Consider the following 16,850-nt stretch of genomic DNA (forward strand, 5'->3'; position numbering starts at 1 on the left):
GTGTGGGGCCCCACCTGATTTTTAGGGGAAAAAATCCCCGTGACAATTTATCACCTCAAACAAACACGCTCTAAAGGTGATGAAATAACACCGTCTGTGACTACAGCTGGGTTTACCTCGCAGGGGGTCGGCCCAGTAAGTGACCCAGTTCTCGACGAGGGTTCCTAGTCATCAAAAGATTAACTACTTTTCTGGTTCAAATTGTGGTTCTGACTTCCTACATTGTTCTTATTCTGCATAAACACCAAAAACACAATGGCAAAAGGAAACATGTTTAGGAAAACACCTCTCAAGACTCTAGAATCAATTAAAAAATAGCCATTATTATCAGTCGAATATCCTCTCCCCTGTAGAGAACAGCAAAAATATAAGTGAACTGAATATGCAAAGATATCCTGGAACAAAGAACACTGTTTTCCAGCTCTCTGGAGTAGAAAGATCCAAATATTCAATTTTAGCAGCCTCAAGGATCCGGCCTGTAAGGCCTACACCAATGATACCAGCCAATGTTCCAGCTGTATTAGAAAATCCCATGACTATCCCTGCGTATCTTGGTGCTACATCCAAGTGATTCACAGCAAAACCAGCCCTCCCCAAGGCAAGGAACCCAAGAGAAATTGAAGAACAAACTATTGCACTAGTGGAAGTTCTTAATGAAGGGAGGGTCATCAAAGAGACTGCAGAAATAATGAATCCTGTAGTGTTCAAGATTTTTCTTGTTCTCGTCACAGATAAGATCTTCTTTGTGATACAGTGATCAGCTATCACCCCGCCTATATTGGAGAATATGAACATATTCAAGTATGGCAGCATTTTCGAAGATCCCATTTCTTGGAGACTCAGCTGCAGCCCTTGCTCAAAGTATGTCGGCAGCCAATTCATCAACACATAAAGTGCATAATGGAATGTAAAATTATTGATAACGATTGCCCAAATCGGCAAACTGAGAATTATTCCTTTCCAAGGAATCTTAGGCACACGAATTGAACTGATCCCATTTTCCACAACCATCTTTTGGACTCCACCTCTGTTTTCTTTGATTGCTGAGACAGGCAAAAAAGAATCACCAAACCCAGAGGCAGCAGCTTTTGGATTATCTGTACGAGGTGGCTCGCTTGAGAGCTTAAACCAAATTACAGACCATAGAGCACCAAGTGCTGCTTCAGCTAAAAAGACAGATTCTGGACCCTTAAACTTCACTAAGCTTGGCAAAAAAAGCATACCAGCAGCCGCACCAAGGTACATGCCTGAAGTCGTAAGAGATACAGAACGAGATCGTTCATGAGAAGGAACCCATTGTGCTAGAACTGTATGGATGGAAGGAAAGATGAAACCCTGTGCAACACCAACAAGCAAGCGAGCAATAACCAATACGTTGGCTCGTGCAGGATCCAAAGGAGCTAAAGCAGATATGAGGGACCATAACACAAAAGAGAGGAGCAAAACCCGTCTTCCCCCAATACATTGTGCAAACAATCCTCCAGGCACCTGTGAGACCGCATAACCATAGAAGAAAGTTGACAAGATTAAGCCTTTAGTGGACTGGTTCACACCAGCAGAATCAGCAGCTACCGTGTAAGCAATTGAGAAGCCCACTCGCTCAATATAACAAATGCATGTACAAATGAATGTTAGGAGCACAATAACATATCGCTTAGGCAAACGTGAATACATGGTCCCCATGATCACCTAACAGAAGCATGCATGTGCATTGAGCCTCTTCTGATCACTGTGACAATGACCTATCACAAAACATGGGCCCCCCATTGAACAGACTGCGTGGCAAAGTTGCGCCATTATTTCCATTAATACCTCCCTTGAACTGCAGGAAATTGAAAAAGCATGTAATTGTCAGAAAAGCTCAGTAACATGAAAAAACTTTGTTAGTTTATTTCCATTAAGTAGATCACATGAAATGGAGCAAAAGGTTGGTAGCCATGCCATCAGGAAACTAGTGGAAGCCTTGAGCATATAAATATATGAGCTTAGCTGTAACACATTGACTGAACAACCATATTAATTTGATCAAGCAATTGAACTAGGTAATCATCATATGCTGACAAATCTTTAGGAATCCCAAGAGTACTAAAGAGGTTGATAAATATAATTTAGACATAAAGACCAAACCTCAAAGTCATACGCTGATAGCAACTTAAAATAATGATACACTAAGAATCCACAAGTCAAAAACAATAATAGATCTCTTCAAGAGGTATAATCCATATAAAAGAGAAGAAATCTGTTTCCTTTTAGGATTGCAAAAAAAAATCTACAGTGTTAGCTAGCCAATTGCATTAAACAGCAAGCTTGCAAGGAAGAACTATTAAAAGAAAAAAGAAATACAAGAAAAACCAAATATATAATAATAATATTAAACAAGGAACATGAAGGGGAAAAAGGGTTTGTAAACATCAGGTCCTGCCATTCTTTTCTCCATGAAAACATGGATAATGGGTGACCCCATCTCTTCTATTCTAAGAAGCAAGGATGCAGATCAAGGCCAACACAAAAGGATCAAAATGGGAGGAGGTGAATAGAGATGATTCCTTGGCCCTTGGTTAAAGGCTAGAAGAAAGATTTTGGGTACTCATTTCAAAACTTAGCTTGGTAGCATACATGCAGAGAGAGAAACCAAGGACATAAGAAGCTGTTGATAACCCGACATAATATATCTATATGATCCAGAGATCCAATCTTCATTACATTTGAGCAGAGCAGACGAGCATAGACTTTAAAGTGGATTGTATATTCAATGATAGGATCAGAATTTGATATTTGACTTTTCATTTTTTGTAATTTGTTTATTGTTTGCATATGGGGTGACTCCTTACCTTGAGAAAAGTTTGCTTTATTTCAAAATGAAAAAAGAAATAAAAGAAGACATGACCCAAATAATTGCCCACAGAATGACACACAGACCTGTGAATTAGGTTAGAGAATGAGGCAGATATGACAGACAAACATTGAACCATGGTCACCAGGTGCCCAGAGATCCTGATCAAAGGGGGGTGTGTATAGAGAAAGAGAGAGAATGTGGTAGCTGCTAACCACTTTTCAAGATAATCGGGCATTCGAAGGGTTTTTTCATGTTTACGGATGCATTCTACATGATTTTATAGGGAATCCACTCTTAGATCATCTGAATCCGATATGCAGGTAAGGTTTAAAAAAAAAAGGTCTAAGATTTTCATTAATATTCCAGGCTTAAAAAATCATGTTTTTTATCCAAAAAAACATGCATCCAAGTGTCATTTTCCTAGTAAATCAACCATGTAGAACACATATGTGCGGTCAGATTTAGGTAAAACATGGGGAAAACCCTTCAAAATCTCGGTTATCTAGGCGGTTAGCTAGAAAAGTGGAAAGTACAACTTATCTTAGTCTATTTGTTCTATAAATACATGTGTAGAATTCATTAATTTTTCAATAAAGATTATTGAGAGTTTCCTCTTTTCTTCATTCTGGTTCACATGTGCTTGCTCCCTAAGGGTATGTTTGATGGCTTGTCCAGGGTTGGACGAAATGAACAAAAAGAACAGAACAGAACATTGGTTCTGTTCGTTCTGTAACAACTGTTCCAAGTCCAATGTTTGTTTGGACTGTACTCAAATGCTATGTTCCTAATGTCCGTTGTTTGATGACAATGTGCAGACAACTTAGACAGTCATGGATAATAGGTTGAATTACTTCATTTTGGATCGTATGACCCGATCCGTCCACCATTTTACATGTTTTAACAAGTTTATTATGTTTTTTTGCCCGGATATGGATCCAATTATGAAATTATATCTAAAATCAAAGATTTTTGCACCATAAGGTAAATAACAGGAAAATACTCCTCAATGACGACTCTGCTTTATGGAAAAACTAATTCTATCACAATTACATGCAACACTAGAATGCTGATGATTTTTCACAACAAAGACAGATGGTGCCTTGTTTGTAATAAGCTTGCTCAACCATCTCCTAATATAGCATCAACATACTAATGAGATAACATTAATTTTGCCTTTAAAGTAAAAAAAGGCCAGAGTCCATAGGTTCAAGAATAGAGAGAGGCCTACTCTTCATGATAATCCTATAGACCTGTTCATTCTAGTACATCATACAACACAGAATTAGCCTGAGTCATAGCAATTGAACTGCTGTCCTTTTCTCCCCATCAAAAGAATCACGAAAGAAAAATAACCAACAAAAAATATTGAAGTTAGAAACAAAGACTTATTCATTGCAGTTGAATAAAATATTGAAGCCAGAAACAAAGCCTGAGTCATAGCAATTGAGTATGTTAGAGTCTTTATTCATTGCAGAAAGATTTAATGGCTTTGGTCATTGGATCAAATTTGCATCTCCTGTCCTATGATCATCGTTAGCAGGCAAAGAAGGATTACCATCTAAAATTGGTGCAATGATTTCCTTATTGATACTCAAATTACAGAAGACTGAGCAACCATGTTGAAGACAATGAGAGAAAAGAGCAAGATAATCTGGGCACATGGGATTTCAGTTCATTAGTTGCACAACACAGCCGTAGTATTTGCCACAGCAAAAATATAGATGTGAATTCAGCCTTGTTAATGTGGAATTTGAATAGTTAAACAAACAAATAGGATTACATGTGTTTCTTGTAAACTTCTAGTTTTCATGACAAAGCTTTGGTATCATAATTTTGCAAAATAACTTCAGAGAAAGATGGCTTGGAGGCATGTAACTGTCTTCATGCTGCAGGTCCTTCTAAGGTTTGGATGCTTTATGTGCTTGGTACCTCATCTTAAGACACATAACATCATCCATATATGTATTTACTAAAATTAATTTTAATTATGTTTTCTAGTTAGGCAACAACATTTTAATGTTTCAGATTTTGCGCCATGATGAATCAGAAAAATTGCATTCTATGAACCAAATATAATGGTTGAAAAATTATAATGAGATTTAAGAAAACAAAATGCTCAGGACTTGCATCGACAAACTTGAAATTACAAATAAATGCAAAATAAGGTTGCCAATACTCATGGAATTAGGGATAACTTTTTTTTTTGGAAAACTATTAATTTTTGCTGTTTTTTCGTTATATACATTTCCCCTTCGATATATTCTCTCGGAACTCCGTTCAAACACTTGGAGCGCAACACCTATATTTCCAACTGAGGCGTACAAATGCATCAACGAATTCAGCACAAACACCACCGCCCACCATTCTAAGAAAGAAACCGCTGCAACTCTTCAACACCCATATTTCCAACCGCTACAACTCTTCAACACAAGTGGTTACATGTAATTATCACCCACCACATCATTGCCCACCATTTTAAGAAAGAAACTGAAGGCATCTTCAGGGAGGCCGTGCTTCACGAACCCTCCGAGCATGGTGTGCGAAATGAAGGAATTGGGCTCTTTGACACCGGAGAATACGAAACTCGCGTAGTCGAGGCTGTCGGAGTCTCTGGTTGTAGAGAAAATGATGACCCTGCTGGCCGCAAAAGCATCGCGTCTGAGGCTGGTTTTGATCATTCAGGAGTGCACCTGGTTGTCGTCGGTGGTGGTGGCTGGTGAAGGGGCTTCAACCGTCGGAATACATAGGAACTCGGCGAGTCAGCGTCGGTGGCGGTTCCTAGCGAGGGTGTGTTCGTCATAGGGGAGGAGGCATCAAAACTCAGCGTCGGTGGTAGTGGCCAGAAAGCCATCATGGGCGGCGGACCAGAGAAGTCAGTGGGAGTCGTGGTGGAGGCGAAGAGGTGGTCACAGGTAGAGGTCGGGCCAAGAAGGCGCACCACCACGTCCGAAGTCCCCACCATCATCTTGATGCCAGAGGTGGAGAGAGAGACACATTGACGGGCAAGGGCGTACCCGTCGATGCTTTTTTTTATTAGTTCTCTATGTTCTGTTCTTTTTGTAATGGGGGGAGGGATGGAGCAAAAATTACACATCAAAATGGACACGGCGAACGCGCGGAACGTCGTCCACCGCATCCAACGTTTGTTGAAAATTGTTGTTCCCAACGTGATTTTCATCTAAATCACACTGGGAGCAGGGCATCAAACATATCCTGAGGGAAGAGGTCGTCTCTTCACCCCCATTCATCCATTCTTGTTCACCGCCGGCTAGTCCGAAAAGACTCTGCTCCCTTCCAATCGCGCTCTCACTTCTGCCTGAATCCCTGTGCCTGCTAGGTTAGACTTCTGCATCTCTCTGTCGGATTTCCCTTCTGGACAGGTCCCTAAGCTAAGACATGCATAGTCATACCTCTTGGGCCGAGTCCCTACCCGGACTCGCCCCTCCCTCCTTCATGGTTCACGTGATTGTGTCCCTTGCCCTAGGACACAACCCTTCTCCTCGAGCCGCGTGTTGGCCTCCCACAATCATCGGCATGTACACCTGCCTAGTCGGACACACCCTCTTCCTTCCTCCTACAGTGGTGTTGTTCCCGTGCGCACGACCCATCGTTCAGCCCTGTAACGCCCAAAAATTTAACCTATATTTTAAGGATTTTTTTGTAACAGCGGAATCAACCATTTCATTGGGGTTAAGCATTCTTGCGCATTACAGTGAAAACAAGTCAAATAATTTATTTCATTTCATTATCAAATGAATAATAACATCAGAGTTTAATGACACTCATAAATGTTATTATTCACTTAAAAATAGTAAAATTATAGGAATTAGACTACAACTACCTAAGTAGGAAATATGTAACTTTTAATGCAGGTGTATCCTGAATCTAGTATGTGATGTGGGTGTCAAGTGTGAATCTTTAGCATATACAAAAGCACGTAAAGAAGACTATGCAACAGCAATAACAAACATATATCTAAGCAAGTAAGCAGATTATACAGCAGCTATAATTAAACAAGTAAAGCATATTTTACAACAACAATAACATTAATGCATAATTTTCATGTAACAGTAACAATATGAATTCAATTATCTCATATTTACGCATTTCAGGATTTGCATTTCATCATAAGCTCAGAATATAAAGCATGCTTGAAAGAATATGAAATTGTCTCTCTAGTAACTCTACTCACGATTATACCTAATTGTTCTAAAAAGTGTTTATATTATCTTATCCCGTGCTTACACACGAGCCGAAGCAACCATCATAAAAGAGAACGTTCAGGGATATATTATTCAAGGGTGTTTTATTAATCCAAACGTTCTAACTGAGACTGTAAATCCTAAGAGAGCGGCTAGTGACCGAGAGAGCCTCCCAAAGGCCAAAACCAAAACAGGATACATCCCTAACTTCTGCAAAAAAACATGGAGCTACACACCTATGACACATTTGGTAGTCCAAGCCCCTCAACTCCGAGGACTGGGCACCAACGACTCACTTTAGCTAGAAACAGTTAAACGCATGTCCCCGAAGTTTTGTACCACCTATCCTCTCCAAGGTAAGCCCAAGAACTGAGCGAGTTGATCTTTTTATTTAATTAATATCCCGAAGTACAAAGGCATTTCCCCAACTTCCTTCTACTACCATAGCCAGTGTTGTGAAAAGTGTTGAGGTTAGGCGAGTCGCTCCACCAAAATTTGAGGCGAAGCGTAAGCCTCGAAAAAAAAATTAAAACTTAAAAAAACTATAAAAATTATCTAAAACTATAAATAAAAAAGAAATGTTTTATTGATGAAGCACCAACCAACACAAAATAAAAAATCTCAAATAAATACGAAAAAATATGAGATTAACATGTAAAAGCAACATTAATGCAACAACTTGATCTATGTAAGTATCTAAAAAATAAAATATGAGCATTCATTCAATAAAAAACTAACATTAACAACAAAATGCATATTAGCACTAACAACATCAAGTCATAATTAAAAAATGCACATTAACATTAACAACTAAATGTTAATGTATTTGTCCAAAACTCTTCAAAATGAGAGTGTTAACATTCACAATTACAACTGAAAGACCCAAAAAAAAACATATAAATGGCCAATAGCTCTATGATATGAATTAGGGCCTAGGCTCTTATTGTGTCTCGTTATCATCAATATCTAAGTCTTCAGTATCATCATCTAAAGAATCCATATAAATAGGTTCTCCTTCATCTTCATTCTCTGACTCTTCATCATCTACACTTTCTTCATCCACGTCCTCAGTTATTTCTTTTGCTTTTCTTTTCCCTTCAATAAAAATCATGTATTAAATATTTATGTTATGTAATTAAAAAATACATTTATATTCATAGTTAGGTAAAAGGAATATAACTTTACCTCGATCTCTTGAAGACATGTCTTGCCTAAAACCACTTTGTGAAACATGAGGTGAAGTGACTTTTTCAATAGGCACATGTTCAATGGCATTTATGTCAAAGTTCGGATCCAACCATGAATCCTCCAATCAATTGGGATTACTTGGCAACACTGGATCTTCCTTCTCCACAATTCACTCATCGTCTAAGTCTATATGATCTAGACATATAGGGTCTTTGGTAGCCCTCCTCTTCATATTTCTCTCTCTTAATTTCATATTTTACATTACAAAAAGTAATGCATTCATCTTCTCTTGTTCAAGTATATTCCTTCGTTTTGCATGCACCTATAATTTCAAATCATTGATAATTAAATATAAGATAATTAAACTTATAAAAATGTATTTCAAAAATAAAACACAGTCACAAACCAATGAGAAAGTACTCCAATTCCTCTCACAGCCCGATGCACTGCATGTCAAACTTAGAATATGAATTGCAAAATTCATCAACTCAAGATTTTCATGCCCAAATAAACTCCACCAATCAGCTGCATTCAAATAAAATAATAAAAAAATGATAAAAACATTAAAAATATCATAATTAACAAAAACATAAAAAATATTGACAAATAACAACATAATTGCAAACTTACCAAGACTTTTTAATTTTCTTGTTATAACAATTGCCTCTATGCCAAACAACCCCTTTGCCTTTTTAAATGCATCAATTTGTGTTGTAATTTTCAACCGAATATTTGCATCAGAAACTAATTTTTCAACACAATCATAAAAGCTACTCATAACTTCTCCATCATGGTTAAAGTTGTCAACATAATGAAAATATGGATTTAAATAATAGGCCACTGCATGCAAAAGCTTATAAAGTTGCAAGTCCCATCGTCTATCAATGAGATCTCAAATAAGTTTATATTTTCTTTCGACATTGTCAAGGTTTGAAGCAATTTCCTCCTTTGCTCTATCCATTGCCTCATACAAAAATATCATAGCAAGTTCGTATGCATCAACGAGTCGCAACACTTTCACGAGAGGTAGTGTAGCTTTAATTGCATATGATATGGCAGCCCAAAACTTATGATTATTAAGAACAATATTTAAAATGTTCTTAACATCAGATTTCTTATAGTAATTAGATGATCTAAAATTTAAGATAAGAACATCGACTTTAACTCTTTCTTATAACATCCAATACTATGAAGTGTAAGATATGTTGTGGCAAAACGAGTGACGGCTGGACGCAGAAGTTTTTTCTTCTTTGTGAATTTTCTCATTAAATTTAATATTCGTGCATGACTATAAATGTATCTTGTAATTTTTTTCGCCTTTTCCACTATATCTTTAAAAATTGATATCTTTCTAATATCTTCTAACATAAGATCCAAGTTGTGCGCTGCACATGGTGCCAAAAAACATGTTTTTTCTGCTGTTAACATATTCTCAGCTGCCACATAATTTGGTGCATTATCTATAATGAATTACATCACATTACTTTCACCAACTTCTTCAAACAATTTACACAAATTTGCACAAGTTGTTTTCATGTCGTTGATGTCAACGGATTTTAAAAATATTGTCCCAGATGAGTTATTCATAAGAAAATTAATTCAGTTTATTCCTTTTCCATCTGTCCAACCATCTGACATAATGTTGCAACCAACCGTTGGTCATTCTTTTTTAAACTCTTTTAAAAATTTATGTGTACAATCTACTTCGTCCTTCAAAATCCACGTTTTGATCTCGTGATAAGAAGGCGGTTTGAACCCTCGCCCATAATTTGCAATAGCTTCTACCATTGCACCAAAATATGGATTGTTGCAAAGATTAAATGACAAGGCATTTGCATAAAAAATCTACTAATGGCACGACATACATTTTTCCTTTCATCCATTTTGAAAGTAGTGTTAATTGTGGTTTGTCGTGTTTTTTTGTTAACAAAAAGGTCCATATGACCACATTTACTTGTTTTTGCATTACTAGACGATCCACTAGTTTCTTTATTCACATTATCGCCTATTGATGATCCAAAATTGACACTTCTCCCGATATCCAACTTGTTTTGTTCTAACTCTTCTTTCTTTTGCTTCTGATCCTTTAGATGATTCTGAAAAAATCTTTTCACATCAGGTGGAACCGCTTTACACATGCTTACACCATGTTTTGTGCCGGCTAAGTGATGTTTTAGCCTATAGATGCCTCCTGTAGTCTCTTTATAACAGTAATTGCAAATTACATGTCCTACGAGTTTGGGATCTTTAGTAGGAATTGGAACTTTAACTCCATGATCACATCTTACATCTTTTGCCATTGTTCAACTGCAAAAATACATATAACAAAATATATATTAACATCATGCATTCTGCTGATCACATTACATGAAAACAAATGCAAAATATACAGGGAACCACAACCAAAAAGACCAAATAAGCTTGTCCATGATTTGGCACAATCATTTTATTTAATTATGGTTGCTCCATTACAATACTGGTGTATAAGCTATATAGGAATCCTAAAAAAACATAATTGAGCAACAGGAGCTACGCTGCTCATGTGTGCCAAAGTAATAGAAACAAAACAATGACAACATACATAACTCTTCTGTAATGTAAGAGACTAATATACAAGATGCTAACTGAAGGCATAGTAGTCAGGAAGTTGCAAATCTATCAAAATATAATGTGAGTTGAAAGGTCCTTTAAGTAATTTGTCCATCTTAACCAGGTTTGGTCTGTTGCAGGTTTTGTAAATCAAACCCATGATTGTGATCTCTTTAGTTCTTTTAGTTGAAAACACATACCACATTCAAAACTTGTCATGTTTAGTCAGATTTTTAAAGAAATCTAAAAATCAGCATACTATATTACACTAAAACTTCAACATAAGTATTAATGTACTATAGTTTTTAACTAGTCTCACTAGTATTAATGTATCTAAAAACGATAATTAATAAATTAACAACTAAATTCTAATCTAAATACAAGAAATAAAATTTCTGAGATTGAAAATAAACTTAACAAGAAAATATAACAAGAAAATGATGGCAAATGCAAGCAAAACAATAAGACACCCGATGCAGAGAACTATTAGTAGTGATGCAAACACAAATTAGCAACTAAAAGTAAAGATACAAGTTCAACAATCCACAGGAATGTATTACAATCATAATCAATTCAAACATTTACATGAATTTTTTCACAGATGAAAACAACGTAAAGTAGAGAAAGATATTACATACGAAAAGAATAAAAAGGGAGAAACAAAACAGAACTGTTAATGAACCAACACCATAGTCAAGTAAACTACAAAAATCGTCAACGCACAAAGCACAATCAACATAATTAAAGCAGAACCAACTCCAACCCCCATGTCGACAAGGCAAATGGCAGGGGGGTTGGAGCCCCCTGCCCGCAAAGCAAAAAGGGCAGGGGGTGCAAAGCCCACTGCCTAATGACAAGGTGAGCGACAGGGGGCGGAGCCCCCTACCGAAAAAGAAAGAGATTGTCGGTTGACCAAGAGAGAAAAGAAAAGAGGGGGGGAACCCCTTGCCCACAAAAGGTGACGACGGGGGCACTGCCCCCCTGTCGGTCGACCCCAAAAGAAAGGCAAGGGGTTAACCCCCGGCAAACGAGAGGCGACAACAGGGGGCAGAGCCCCCTATCGGTCGACCCAAAAAGAAAGGCAGGGGGTAACCCCCTACCGACGAGAGGCGACGACAGGCGGCTCTGCCCCACTGTCGATCGACCCCTCAAAAGAAAGGCAGGGGGTAACCCCCTACCTGACGACAAGGTGAAAAACAGGGGGGAGCCCCCTATCGAAGAAGAAAGAGATGGGGGGCTTCACCAAACTGTCGGTCGACCAAGAGAAAAAAGCAAAGGGGAGGAACCCCTTGCCCACGAAAGGCGACGACAAGAGCTCCACCCCCTGTCGGTCGACCAAGAGAAAAAAGCAGAGGGGGGGAACCCCCTGCCGACGAGAGGCGACGACAGGGGGCAGAGACTCCCTGTCGGTCGACCTCTCAAAAGAAAGTCAGGGGGTAACCCCCTGCCTGACGACAAGGTGAGCGACATGGCGGAGCCCCCTACCGAAAAAGAAAGAGATAGGGGGCTTCGCCCCCTGTCGGTCGACCAAGAGAGAAAAGCAGAAGGGGGGAATCCCCTGCCCACGAAAGGCGACGACAGGGGCTCCGCCCCCTGTCGGTCAACCAAGAGAGAAAAGCAAGGGGGCTCAAGTTCGGGCCATCATATTTTTTAATGCGCGCCTCACGTTGAGGCGCGCCTTGCCTCAAGGCGTACACCTCATGGCGCATGAGGCGTACGCTTTTATGGTTTTGCGCTTTTTAAGTGCGCCTCAAGGCAAAAAAGCCTTCGCCTCGAGGCGAGGTGCACTTTTTACGCCTTGAGGCGCGTTTTGAAGAACACTGACCATAGCAGTAGATTCCCAACCTTAGTCATTTTACCAAGGTTTATAAAGCAGTCTCAATCATTTGTTATATTGATTGCATAAACCCACTCAAAGTGCTTCGGTGCCCTTAAACCAGTTAAGTACAAAAGCCCCAGTACCTTTAAACCAATCGGGCACACAACATTTACAATTAAGTTTTCATCATTTTATTGCCATAGCACACATGCTAATAACCCAAGTACCCGTATCAGTTACTCAATCCAATATAGCCGATTAGGCAAGGTTTTTCCAAATATTTGCCTCGCGGAAAGGCACATGTCCATGTCAATAAGTGCACCATCATATGTTTGGAACCAATATAACAACCTCATTCTTGAAACACAGTTAACATGCTGCATACAAGCAATTCAAATCATACATTTTCTGACCAACAAGCAGTTTAAGCACATGGTATTTCATGTAAATCAGTCACAGCACTAGAGAAACCTAGAAGTATGCAATTTACTGTTTAAACATATTACCAAGTCTGATCTGTTGTTTCAACCTTGAAAACACGCAAACCAAATTTTAGTTTTTTCTCAAAAGCCATGTAGCATAATCACGAAACCACAATATGTTTGAATCCGGTTTTATAATTTGAACATTCTCAAATATGTAGGTAAACATAATAGAACAATAAGCTATGTGGATCCGATGCATAATTCGAACATTTTCAAATACACAGTATGACCGAACCATAGGCTGTTTTGATCAAATTTATAATTTGAACATACATAACATAACAGAACTATAAGTTATGTGGATTAGATTCATAATTTGAACATAAATAATATAACAGGTAATCATTGTATATGTCAAATGCTAAGGATTGAACTTACTACAACCTTTGTTACACAGAAATCAAGATGTCCCATTTAACTTGCAGATACAAGATGGTCCATTTCACCAAATATGTAAATCGACCAACACTTTTATTTCTTAAAATTCAACCTATATTATCTTTCAAGTGTTGAAGTTTGTTCTTTCTTGGGCAAAGATGACAAAACAAGAAATATGCCAACATTCGCGTCAAGATCTCGCAGTATTGTCATTGGCGTAGACCTAATTAACTAAATGGCATGTTCACTATCACTGAACAGAACATGAAAATCAAATCTATATGTTGGTCAGGCCCTCAAAATACAAGTTATAGCATACATGATGCTCATCAGCCTCATAAGCACCTACACATGCATGCACAAACATATTAGTAAATATTGAATGCTCACACAGAATTCACAGGTCCGCCTATATATATATATATATATATATATATATATATATATATATATATATATATATATATATATATATATATATATATATATATAGAGAGAGAGAGAGAGAGAGAGAGAGAGAGAGAGAGAGAGAGAGAGAGAGATTCAAAAGGAACATATCTGAACAGATTAATTGAAAATCATCCGGTAATAATGAATATCCTATTCAGGGTTCAAGCATGATCAGAATGACAATTTATACATCTATTGTCAACTACTCAGATCAGGAGTATTACCCAAGAAAATATGGGCATTCTTGCTAGGAACAGTTAGCGAAATTACCCGAATCAAACTATCAATTATTTAACATTATACAGACTAATGCAGTTACAAAGATCGACTGAGTTGTAGTTTACTAGAACCAAAAATCCAGATTGCGTCATGATCAATAATTTAACAAAGAATTTAGCAGGATTCGCAAACAGAATATATGTTAAAAAAAAAGAAACTATTTACAGAATTTTTTTTTAAAAATACACACTCACGATTGTAACATATTTTAATGTAAAGATCCGAAATACAACCCCCCCCCCCAAATTTCCAGTTAACTTTGTTTTTTTTTTCATAACAACCGAAGTCCAGATCATATTATTTATGAAACAGGGTTTTCCAGTAGGCAACATCTACAGGAACCCCTCCCAAAACCTGTTGAATTGAGTTTCTTGCAACCTATCCAATGGGATGCAGGGTAACCGGAATACCCAGTCTGTCGAAAAAGGTCTCTGGCAACCGATGGTCCAGACGGTTCAAAATGGCAGCCGGAATACCTAATTGACCGACTCGGGTTTTCCGGCAACCATAACCCCCACCCTTCTTTGAGTTAGGGTTACACACGAGAAACCCCCAAATCTGGGGTCGCAGCCGCCGGAAAACCCAACATTCTACCGTCGTTGGTTTTCCGGTAGCCAAGAACCCCATCCGATACATCTAAACAGGGTTTCTTTCTTGACTAACCCAAAACACACCCGGATGCAATCAACACCGAACAAGAAAAGTGCAGAAACCCTACCTTTTTCTGGCGAGAGGAGGTTGCTGCAGCGAGAGGAGGTTTTCCGAAGTCGGTTCCTCCTGCAGCCATGCGAGAAATCAGGAGGGAGACGAGAGCCAGAGGTAGGAGAGAATGGGAGAAAGATGAGAGGGCCAGCGAGAGTGGGAGAGGAGGTTTTAAGAGATGTGCGTGAGAGAATAAGAGGATCGTGGGTGGGAGAGGGGTCAGTTACCCCTGCTTCTCACTAGCGGCTGCTTGAAACCGCAGCGGCCCCCCCTCCTTTTTATTTCAAACGCAAACCCTTTTTAGGGTTTGCGTGTGTTTTTTTTTCCATGTTTACCTTTTAACGCACCACGGTTGCGGGTCTGGTTCGACCGAACCCGTGACCCGTTTCGGTTTGGGTCCTCTTTTTGGAACTTGTCCCAAATCCATTCGCGGGTCCGGATTTTCTTTTCAAGTATATATTAAAAAAAATGAATATAAAACCATATTAAATTACTTTTGGTCTAAGTTCATTATTGTGGATCTTTACTCATTTATTATGGATCCAAGATCCATTATGCTCATAAAACCCTTTTTGAAATCCGGATCTAAGGATCCAAAATTTTCTTCATATTAGGATTTAGACCCACGGATCCAAATTACTCTATCTTGGATTCCAAGTGATTTATAATGGACCCAAGAAAATTTTTAATTGGATCCCTACCCCTTTTTTCCTCCCCGATGATCCGATATCTAAGATCCAAAAGGAAATATCAAAAATTCAAACATGGTATTATGAATCCGATATTGAAGATCTAAACAAAATATCTGATATCCAAATACAAATAACACATACAATAAATAAAAATATTCTTGTTCCAGTTCAAGGACATAAATTTCAAGTTTATTTATCAGATAAAATTCACGGGTATTACAAGCCCCGCCTCATTTTGTGTGCTAGAATTTGGTAGAACTTATCCATCTAGGAGTCGGGCTTTATCATTTGGTATCAGAGCAAGATTCTTTCTCGAGGTTTCTTTCGTCCAATCGTTGCCTTGGACGATGCAGCTAGGGCACACACCCTTCCTGATCCACGCAAGTTTGAATCTACGCTTTGAAATTTTGTTTTTATATATTTAGCATGTGTTTCGTGTGATCATCCCCTACGTTGATCTACTCGAATCTGGTGGATTCAATTAGAGTTGTCTTCTTGGGTCCCATTGAGCCGAACAACCGTCCCAGCGGCTGTATTGACGTGTTGCTGAATTCATTCCTAGCCCACACCAACCCGGACACGTGGAGGTACAACCTAAATGCTTTTGGAAGGGTCTGACCAACCCAAGAGATTGAACGTTGTCCTGAAACAATTTTTGTAATATTGTGTATTTTTCATAATTTTTAAAATTTTGATTTTTAAACTAAGTATGAAATAAAATCGTGGGAAAATATCTTTAAATATAAGTGACGCTAGCTGGGTCTGGGCGTGGCCTAGAGCCCACTGACAAGACAAAAATGAGACAATTAATATTTGAGAACTTTTTTGTTTTTAACCTTTAAATGTAAGCAAAATGCAGGTTAAATTCAGGAGAAATTCAAAGACGAAAATCATGTATGTATACCGATAGATGCGTCTTATAATTTTGAGTGCATTGGTGCCCTGTTTTTTTGAAATTGGGTTACGGTTGGCCCGAAAATCGCATTTTTCAAAAATGACCCGCCTCTATTTTAGCCTTTTTCTAGATTGGATCTGATCGGATCTACTTCATTTGATCCAAGTTGATATGGATCTCACAGGGACAAGGCTACCCCAGATGGTCGACTCTACACTTTGGGAAAGATTGTGTTGGTCTTTGCTGTTGAGGCCTCATGCTTCCTTTTTGTCTTAACTTCTTTGTTGGTGGTACGAACTTCCTACCACCTGAGTTCTTCTAAAAAAATCTTCTCT

General features: G+C 38.3%; 1 protein-coding gene across 1 annotated transcript; it reads right to left on the bottom strand.

The window, feature by feature from the left end:
• Positions 1-300: 300 nt before the first annotated feature.
• On the bottom strand, positions 301-15,162 carry LOC149831522 (putative anion transporter 6). The gene is made up of 2 exons (XM_090012110.1): positions 14,945-15,162; positions 301-1,822 (listed from the first exon to the last, which is right to left on the bottom strand). The coding sequence occupies exon 2, from the start codon at positions 1,681-1,683 to the stop codon at positions 328-330; it is 1,356 nt and encodes a 451-aa protein (XP_089868236.1). The 5' UTR covers positions 1,684-1,822; positions 14,945-15,162; the 3' UTR covers positions 301-327.
• Between the last annotated feature and the right edge of the window lie 1,688 nt (positions 15,163-16,850).

This window comes from Nuphar pumila, chromosome 7 (genome assembly GCF_984573655.1).
Source record: "Nuphar pumila chromosome 7, dmNupPumi1.hap1.1, whole genome shotgun sequence".
NCBI lineage: Eukaryota > Viridiplantae > Streptophyta > Magnoliopsida > Nymphaeales > Nymphaeaceae > Nuphar > Nuphar pumila.